Source organism: Anomaloglossus baeobatrachus, chromosome 2 (genome assembly GCF_048569485.1).
Source record: "Anomaloglossus baeobatrachus isolate aAnoBae1 chromosome 2, aAnoBae1.hap1, whole genome shotgun sequence".
Classification (NCBI taxonomy): domain Eukaryota; kingdom Metazoa; phylum Chordata; class Amphibia; order Anura; family Aromobatidae; genus Anomaloglossus; species Anomaloglossus baeobatrachus.
The window spans coordinates 748648085-748658167 of record NC_134354.1 but is presented as its reverse complement, the minus strand read 5'-3'; the positions used below and the strand labels follow the sequence as shown (position 1 = coordinate 748658167).

Sequence of the window (10083 nt, the reverse complement as noted above, 5' to 3'; positions counted from 1 at the left end):
TGAATCTACTCTCACATGGCAGATTTAAAACACCTCAATGCTCCTCCTTACTACTGCAGCCTGATTGACAGCTTCTCAGTGTCCCTCCTCCATGCTGCTGAATCAGAATGACTGTATAATACTAAATTAAAGTTTAACTCAATTCAAGCAACTCAATTCAAGCAAGCAGCCTGATTGACATCCCTGTGCATTTAAATATGAGACATATGCAATAATTCTTAGAACATTTTTTTAAAGCAAGTACACCAGCCTCATCAGTTCTAAGATATTCATTGACACATATATATATATATATATATATATATATATATATATATACACACATATATACTGTATATACACATATATGTATTTTGAAATCTGGTGAAAGATCCACTTAAACCAGAGCTGGATCTGGCTTCACAAAGTGTTTCTTAACCCCTTCGTGATCAATGGCATACTTATACATCATTGGTCGTGTCTGACACTGTAATGTGGGCTCACGCACTAAGCTCACATTATTCCTTGCACATGTCGAATGATCTGATCAGCCGAAATGTGCAGCTAACAAGTGTGGGTGGATCAGAGATCCACCCACGCCTGTTAGCTAGTTAGAACGCGCTGTCAGAGTATGATATAACACGTGCTGGCTGGGATCATGCCCTTCCCCGCTGCCATGGGTTGCCCCATGACGTGATCAATGAATAATGTGCAATGCTTTCTTTTCCCCAGTGGGGGTGCTGCAGGAGAATAAAACACATATGCCAATGCACTAAACTATGTGATCTGCTTAAAAAGGAAATGCCAAAGAGGAGAAACCCCTCCACAAAAAAATAACAACATCTGCAAAACAGTTTAGAAAAAACATAGTTTATTATTATCTTGTCCATATAAAATATAAGAGATAAAATTATGTAAATATATATTCCCAAATTAATATAAATATGTTGCTACATACAGCTGCATAGTTGTCCTGATGGATAAAGAACAGAATACAGTATGGGAGTTACGTAGATGATTTCACAGTCATAAATGTCTGCACCGAACAAGTCAGTAAATAGTTCTGTGATTTGTAGCTGACTCTACGATATACAAGACACTGCAATAAACATGTGTTCTTAACATCCCAGCCAGCTGTTACTTCTGAGAACTTGCTGAATTCTCTTCGAGTTAATGTTATATTCATACTGAACTGAATCCTGGAAGAAGTAAAGAAGATCTGAAAGAGCAAAAAAAGAAGAATGTATAAATTATCATGCAAACTGGCTCTAATGCAGAAATTTTTATATTTAGACCATAGGCAAAGTCTAGGCTTCGTTGAAAATTGACAAACTTATACTGATATATTATACATTTTCTGGGGACCGTTGACTGCCATCTTGACCGCTGATGCCCATCAATAATTAAGCTATGGAACGGCAGCCAAGTAAAGAAAAACCAATGACGAGCACCATGGCAGTGACACTGGAATGGGGCGGATACAGTATAATAACAGGAGACTATAGGTTATTTTGTCATTTCATTACATTGGCTGCCTTTGGCATTTTACAATCGCAGACAACCCAATTGACTCAGTTTGTCCTGGTCTTCAAGCTATATTGATTAATATAAATCTAGACTTTTAAGGAAGGAAATCATCATTCATTTTTAACCATTTTCTGGTATCAAAAAGTCACAAAATGCATCAAACATCATAATTGTGCAAAACTGTGCTATTTTTGTTACAGCATTTTTTGTAAAAAGTTAATGGGGCTTAGGAAAAAGGTCACAGTCTACCAAAAAGCAACAAAGGAGTCGGGAAGGATTTTTTCCCCTAATATAGAGCTATTAGGGTTTGCCTCAGGGGGTTCTTGCCTTCTTGTGGATCAACATTTTAGGTTATAGCGTGAAGTATATGGGCTTGAGTCCACCTTCAACTTTAAAACTATGTCCATTGTTCCTTTCGCCATCATTTTCTAGGCACATGGATAGTCCAAAATATGCTCCAAATTTATTAAAGGGAACCTGTCACCAGGTTTTTCCTCTACAAGCTGCGGCCACCACCAGTGAGCCCTTATATACAGTATTCTAGAATACTGTATATAAGAGCACATGCTGCTCTGTATAATGTAAAAAACACTTTTATTATAGCCCCCTAGGGGGCGGTCCGGTCCGATGGGTGTCACTGCTCTCTGGTCCGGCGCCTCCTCTCTGCGGTGATCACCGTCCACCTACTTCTGAGGTCCGTGTGCATGTCGCATCCTACGTCATCCACACAGGCCGGCATTGCGGTCCTGAGCAGGCACACTTTGATCTTCCATGTTCAGGGCAGATTAAAGTATTGTAGTGCGCATGCGCGGGCAGTCTATAACCTTTCATTGCGTCTGCGCATTACAGTGCTTTGATCTGCCCTCAGCAGATCAGATCAAAGTGCGCCTGTGCAGGACTGCAATGGGGGCCTGTGTGGATGACGTAGGACACGTCATCTATACTAGGCTGGGTAAAAGGAGGATGGAGATCACAGCAGAGATGAGGCGCCAGACTGGAGGGCAGCGACGCCCATCGGACCGGACCGCCCCCCTAGGTAAGTATTATAAAAGTGTTTTTTATGTTCTACATGGCTCTTATATACAGTCTTCTGGAATGCTGTATATAAGGGCTCACTGGTGGTAGCAGCAGCTCATAAGGGAAAAACCTGGTGACAGGTTCCCTTTAAGTGGTGTATGCCACCAGAAAAAATTGGCACATCGAACTACAGTCAATAAATGTAAGCACATTTGGGTCAGGGCTTCTAAACATAAAACTTTTTGGATCAGAAGAAGAAAATGCAACTAATTCAAAATAATATCTGAACCCTACACATTTCAGTTTTCCCCCCAAAAAAAATAATAAACCAAGAGATTCATAGCCGACATCATTTGATCTATTTACCTCTGTAATAAAATGCAGCATCAATCTTTGGCCTCATTCCAGGGAAGCCTTTGGCAATAAACTTTGGAAATCCTTCATCCATGGCTTGTCTTTCCTCATCATAGCTGAAATGGAAAAGTTACAACAATTTTTACACTTTCGCCAAGAAAAGATCTAAAAATAAATATCTTGTATGAAGGCAAATAACCATGACAGTTAGTCCAAAATTGTGACAAAATGCTGTAATAGTATTACGGTAGGATTATAATGCATTTTTATCCAAAAAGGTAGTAGAATATATTTAATCTAAATAGTCTGGAAATGTTCACAATTTTATTTGTGTCTAGCTTAGTAATAAAAATATTCTTGTAAGCAGAAACTTATAAACTTGTATATTTTTTACGATTTTCCAATAATACAAAACACTTGGTAATCCAAGATATTCAGTTTCTAAAAAAAATCAAAAATAGCCGCAAATGATATAACAGTTCATCCTTATGGGTTTAGTTTACTGGCACCAGTACATAGAACCATGATGGCAGTAGTATGGTTGTATTGTATGGACGTGACTGTTATGGCCACTGACTGGCTGCAGTGGTCACAGACTGATCACTAATAAACCAGTATGGGAAGGATCACGAAACCATCTACGATGGATCACCGGAACCATAGGCTCTACATAGATATGGATTACCCCCTACATAAGCCCTCATCTTTGGCAGAAAACTTTCATTTGGTCATTTGATGTCAACCAAGCCAATTGCCAAAATTTACATACAGTTTACGTTAGAAATGGTTAACCGAAAATGTGAAATATTCCCAAAGTAGATACCGGTATATTCAACATTTTTGGATCACCGTTGTTAATCTTACCTGTAATACTTATTGTTCACAAAGAAGAAAGTTTTGCCCAGGTGCTCAACATGAACGGCGGCATCAATCGTCTTAACATTTTTGGGAAATCCCAACTTGGTGATACTTCTGGGTCCTTGGGATACATCAAAGCCATCAAGAGTCCAATATGTGTTCCCTGGAGTCAAAATAGAATATAACATCATAAATTAAATAATGTCAAATTCATTATCACTTTTTTTTCTATTTCGGGAAAAGTAATAAAACAATCGTTACCTTTAAAAACAAGAACATCACCGGTAATGGGATTCTCATAGGCAGCATCAACATCACTTGGTAAAGATGGCCACAATGACTGGATGAAAAGTAAGTCAGATTCTCCTCCTCTTGGATGTATGCGAAGTATGAACCTAAGAAATAAAGATAAGGAAGACTTAAGGGGGCTTTACACGCTACGATATCGTTAATGTTTTATCGTCGGGGTCACGTTGTTAGTGACGCACATCCGGCGTCATTAACGATATCGCAGCGTGTGACACTTACCAGCGACCTTAAGCGATCTCAAAAATGGTGAAAATCGTTCACCATGGAGAGGTCGTCCCAAAACAAAAAATCGGTAATGGTTGATTATCGATGTGGTTCGTCGCTCCTGCGGCAGCACACATCGCTGTGTGTGACACCGCAGGAGCGAGGAACGTCTCCTTACCTGCCGCCGGCCGCAATGCGGAAGGAAGCAGGTGGGCGGGATGTTACATCACGCTCAGCTCCGCCCCTCTGTTTTGATTGGCCGGTCGCTTAGTGACGTCGCGGTGACGTCGCTGTGATGCCGAACGTCCCTCCCCCTTACGGGAGGGATTGTTCGGCAGTCACAGCGCCGACGCCGACCAGGTAAGTGCGTGTGACGCTGCCGTAGTGATAATGTTCGCTGCAGCAGCGATCACACGATTTCGCTTGCACGACGGGGGCGGGTACTTACATGCTCGCTATAGCTAGAAATTGCTAGCAATATCGTCTGTGTGAAAAGCCCCCTTTAGTGTTACAAAATGTAGATTGCATAGAATATTATAGGTATATTTAGTCCAGCATTATGGCCGATTCAATGGCTTCTAACCTTGAATTACAAATATGTCCAATCTATCACTCTGATCAAGATCAATGGATGACCTATAAATAAACTGGATGACAAAAGGAGCGCAAATAGGGTATTATTCGAGGGGTGTTATGACAGAACAATGCTCACCCTGAAGGGTTGTGAAGTCAAAACCATTAGATACACATGTCAAACCGGCTGCTGAAGCCCCACATGGAACCAGATAAATCACATAAGAAGGGGTCAAATGCCGCACTGCCGAAGTAAGGAACAATCCAGAGGATTCTTTTCAGTGACTTTATTTCTACGAATTTCAGAGAAATCTTTCTCCTTCTTCAGGAAAAAAATCACATACATCTATGTGATTTTTTTTCCTGAAGAAGGAGAAAGATTTCTCTGAAACATGTAGAAATAAAATCATTGAAATTAATCCTCTGGATTGTTCCTTACTTTGGCAGCCCGGAATTTGACCACTTCTTACTCAATTTATCAAGATCAATGGATGAAGCAAGAGAGGAAAAATGATTAATGAATATGGAGATCAATATCATGATGTTATTATTCTATGCGTTTCTGAGTCTTTGCTCTTTCTTCAGAAAGAAAATCACTGATGTACTCTCCTGAAGAAGGTGCAAAGACTCTGAAACGCGTAGACTAATAAAATCATGACATTGATCTCGATCTGATCTCCTCTTCATTCCACAAGGGATTTAACCTTTTTTCCTCTCTTGCTTCATCCATTGATCATGAACAGGGTCTGCAGCAGCCAGTGTGTATATATTTCCTGCACTTTATAGTAGGTGTGCCTTGCACATCTACTCCAGGTGAGGAATTCCCTGCTAAAATGTATCTTATTCCACCTGGATAAGACCCTATATTGCGCCTTTTTCTTTTTCCAGCATCTACTCAAGATATCTGAGATGAGAATTAAGATAAAGCTCATCATCTTACGTCACTTATCTTGGGATATCTATTGAGCCAAGAAAAAAGGGAAGAAGCACATATTTGTAGGATATCTATTGAACCAAGAAGAAAGTTAAGAGGAACATATCTGTAATGATATAGCAGAAGAAGTGTTTATTATATCTTACCTGTTTATAAAAAAGAATAGTTCTCCTCGAAGAGTGGTCACAGCGTCAAAGACAATGTTGGGGTCACATTTGGAAGGTGTTGTAGGCCCAGTTGGCTGAATGGGATTGGATGTCTTTCCTAAAAATATTCATATCGATAGATTAATAATCCGTAGCATCAAGGCTAAAAGAATGATAACATTGGTCCTGATCAGAAAAATCAGAGACCTCCTCCTTACCATAGAGAGACTGGATGGCATCAATATCATCTTGAGGAAGATTGAAGTTATTAGGATCGGTGTTTGGGTAAGTGGGATACATAAGAGCTCCTTGGTCTGTGGAGTGATGAAGGCCAAGAGCATGTCCAAATTCATGAGCGGCCACCAGAAACAAATTGTACTCTAGAAGGGAAAATAGGATACGAAAGGGGTTAGACTAAACAATTTTAGAAATCATTTTTGTCCTCTGGAAAAACCCCTTCAACCATACAATAGAGCATGAAATATTACAAGCCTAAGAAATGACACCCCGCACTTACGTTGGCTGGTCTTTGTAAATTTCTCTGCGTCATCAAAGTGTGTATCACCCCCGATACGAGGCCCAGGCTGGAAAGCATGAGCTAAAATTCCATCAGGTCCATCAAATGGACTGTTATCACCATGATCTAAAAAATGTAGATGAAGCTAATTAGAATTACGAAGTCATAGCAAAAATTAGCAACGATACTGATAAATATTCATTGTTACCTCCAATTTCAAATTTGATTTCAATGTCACAGTCTCCTTCATACACCCTAGTGAAGGTCAATGGGGTCACATCACTCCAAACTTTGAACGCCCTTTTGATGGAGGACTCCACATCAGCTTGTGGCATGTCGGGTGTGAAATTCACAATTCTTCAATGCAAAATGGAAATTATTGAGATGAGTATAAAATATAAGATATTCTCTTTGTCTTTATACATGAACAGCAGAATAAAAGAAATATAATTATAAAAAATTGCTTTGAGGACCTTAAGACCATGGAAAAATACAGGCTAATATTTAAAATCTATTAGCCAGAAATCCTACAGACAACATAAATCCTCTAAAGAGTTAAACGTTTCGCCTTATGGTTTGTCAGAGGGATTCCCTTGACTAAGCAAAAGGTGAAACACATGTTGAGGTACAGCCATCTAGGGTTGAGTATATATTGGTTTTATATTGCTTTATCATTGTTAAACATTGAATTAGTACATTTAAAAGTGTTATATATTATTATCATTATTATTATTTATCCATGCAAAGCCTGATTGGTCCTATACTTGACTTATATGAAATACTCTATAGCTCATTTGTATACATATCTATCTTGGGATCTTATCTCTATTTCTGATGTCAATATATGTGTGGTGTATGTCTCCAATTTCCTTTATTTTCTGTAAAAAGCTATTTTATATGTTTCAACTAAATATTTTATCTTCTTTAGCCATACTGAGCATGATAAATTGTCAGTAGGCTTTATGAAAAATTTAGTACACCCTTGAAATTGGTTATCTATTAGCCAGGGAAGGGAGCGGATATAAAAAGTGTCCCTTGCCTATGGAGGACCCAGCACATTCATGCATTATTTGGATAACTCATTGATTTTATGGAGAACTGTGCAGTGCCTAATTTCTCCTGTGGTGGCGCTGCGACACACCTGCTGCCTTCAATTTGTAGTCAATCATGAAAAAAAACAATCAGCCCATACAGGAAATACTTACTTGTAGGTGATATCGTTTTTCTGCCAGGCTGAGCTTTTCGGGACGGTGCTGTATTCACCGATGTCGTGTACACCACACCGAGGCTTCTCCATCATTTCTACAGTCTTCTTGTTCAGTTGTCCCGTCACTTCCAGACCAAAGAACTTCTGCATTTCTTCAAGTTTCTTAGTGAACGGGTTGTTGTTCTTATTTCTTCCGACAGGTCTACCAGTATTTTTCAGATCATAGAACCGTTCCAGGTATTTCTTTGGAATGAGATATATTTAAAATACTCAGTACATGTATATAAATGGATTGATAGAGAGATAGATAGATAGATAGATAGATAGATAGATAGATAGATGGAGAGATAGATAATGGATAGATAGATAGATAGATAAAGGGATGGATAGATAGATAGAGGGATAGATAGATAGAGGGATAGATACATAGATAGATAGATAGATAGATAGATAGATAGAGGGATAGATAGATAGATAGATAGATAGATAGATAGAGGGATAGATAGATAAAGGGATGATAGATAGATGAAGAGATAGATAAATTGGAGAGATAGATAGATAGATAGATAGATAGATAGAGAGATGGAGAGATAGATAATGGATAGATAGAGGGATAGATAGAGGGATAGATAGAGGGATAGATAGATAGATAGATAGATAGAGAGATGGAGAGATAGATAATGGATAGATAGAGGGATAGATAGATGGAGGGATAGATAGAGGGATAGATAGAGGGATAGATAGATAGATAGATAGAGGGATAGATAGATGGAGGGATAGATGGATGGATAGATAGATAGAGGGATAGATAGATGATAGATAGATAAATGATACATAGATAGCTAGAGGGATAGATAGTAGATAGATAGATAGATAGATAGATAGAGGGATAGATAGATAGATAGATAGAGGGATAGATAGATAGATAGATAGATAGATAGAGGGATAGAGAGATAGATAGATAGAGGGATAGATAGATAGATAGATAGATAGATAGATAGAGGGATAGATAGATAGAGGGATAGATAGATAGATAGATAGATAGAGGGATAGATAGATAGATAGATAGATAGATAGATAGATAGATAGATAGATAGATAGATAGATAGAGGGATAGATAGATAGAGGGATAGATAGATAGAGGGATAGATAGATAGATAGAGGGATAGATAGATAGATAGATAGAGGGATAGATAGATAGAGGGATAGATAGATAGAGGGATAGATAGATAGATAGATAGAGGGATAGATAGATAGATAGATAGATAGATATAGAGGGATAGATAGATAGATAGATAGATAGATAGACAGACAGGTCGGTAGCTGTGAGATACTTACCTGGGCCAGGTTTGCATGTTTGCTGTCGAGCTCTTCTTGAGGAGCGGCAGGGTAGGCAGCAGACAGCGCAGCCCAGGACAGCAGCAGGAGGGGCAGACAATGCATTTTGCTGGTGCTCAGGTTGTTGGATACTTTGCAGACATTGCCTCCTGCCTTTATATAGCCCCTGGATGTCTCATAAAACATGAGTCATATTAGACTTTCTTAATTACTGTGGCAAACGTGGATCCGTTCCAACAATGTGACACAACTGCAGTTAAGTAATAATATACAATCCCAGTATAAGGACATGACAGGAAGCGCAGCGCCTCCAGCCTTCCAGGTATTTAGACTATTAACAAAGTGAGTGCTACCAGGACACGCGTGTACGTGGGGGGGGGGGGGGGGGGGGCACATGTGAGATTGCCAGCCTAAACGAGTTTGAAGACTCACTTGGGAAATCCCTCGGTTGAGCATTACCAGATTATAAAATACTGGTTATCTTAATCACCCCGGGGTCAGATTTTATCGCAAAGAGGTAAATGAGTTTAGTTTAAAGCAAATTTGCCATCATATATCACAGTACAACCTACATACCTTATTATATGACTCTCTTAGACCTGATGAAACTTGTGTTATTACTTTGAAAAGTTAGAATGGCAGTATAATGCTGATATCAAGATGAGCAAGATGAGCATGAGCTAAGGAGTCCAATGTATTCAGTCTCAGCCTACTAAGAATCACTCAGCTGCAGCTTATACTGAACAGTGTGAGATCTCAGCAGGGAAGAGGGACACTGAGGAGCTGTCATTCAGGCTAGGCGAAAGGAGATTGATTTAAACTTATAAAGGATTTTAGAATCATTCTGACACTGATTTTAAAAGTATATAAAGTATTCTATCCAAATCTACGCTTGGGAACAAAAATGGGGGACTTGAATTTCATTGGTCAAACCTTGTTGTTGATGCTGTCCTGAGAATAAAAGATAAGAAACCTCTTTTACTTTTACAATTTTCTGTTGGAAACTACAACACAGCTTCATTTAAAGGCTATGGACACCTTTACACAGACATTTTTTAAATGCTCATTTGCTTCCTAAATGCAAAGTTAAACAACTTTCTAAATAGTCTTTATTAAAATA

The 10083-nt window shown here is 38.9% G+C and overlaps 1 protein-coding gene across 1 annotated transcript; it reads right to left on the bottom strand.

Moving 5' to 3' along the window:
• Nucleotides 1–850: 850 nt before the first annotated feature.
• Nucleotides 851–9080, bottom strand: LOC142290682 (matrix metalloproteinase-18-like). Its single transcript, XM_075334669.1, has 10 exons — nt 8964–9080; nt 7624–7868; nt 6627–6775; nt 6419–6544; nt 6120–6281; nt 5902–6019; nt 3997–4130; nt 3742–3898; nt 2890–2993; nt 851–1198 (listed from the first exon to the last, which is right to left on the bottom strand). The coding sequence occupies exons 1-10, from the start codon at nt 9066–9068 to the stop codon at nt 1098–1100; spliced, it is 1401 nt and encodes a 466-aa protein (XP_075190784.1). The 5' UTR covers nt 9069–9080; the 3' UTR covers nt 851–1097.
• Nucleotides 9081–10083: the final 1003 nt, after the last annotated feature.

Excerpts from the sequence above, each read along its gene's own strand:
- LOC142290682 (XM_075334669.1), bottom strand. The coding sequence starts at position 9,068 with ATGCATTGTCTGCCCCTCCTGCTGCTGTCCTGGGCTGCGCTGTCTGCT. Across the intron at positions 7,869-8,963 it reads AACATGCAAACCTGGCCCAG|AAATACCTGGAACGGTTCTA; the intron begins GTAAGTATCTCA and ends CTCATTCCAAAG. Across the intron at positions 3,899-3,996 it reads TGATGTTCTTGTTTTTAAAG|GGAACACATATTGGACTCTT; the intron begins GTAACGATTGTT and ends TTTTGACTCCAG.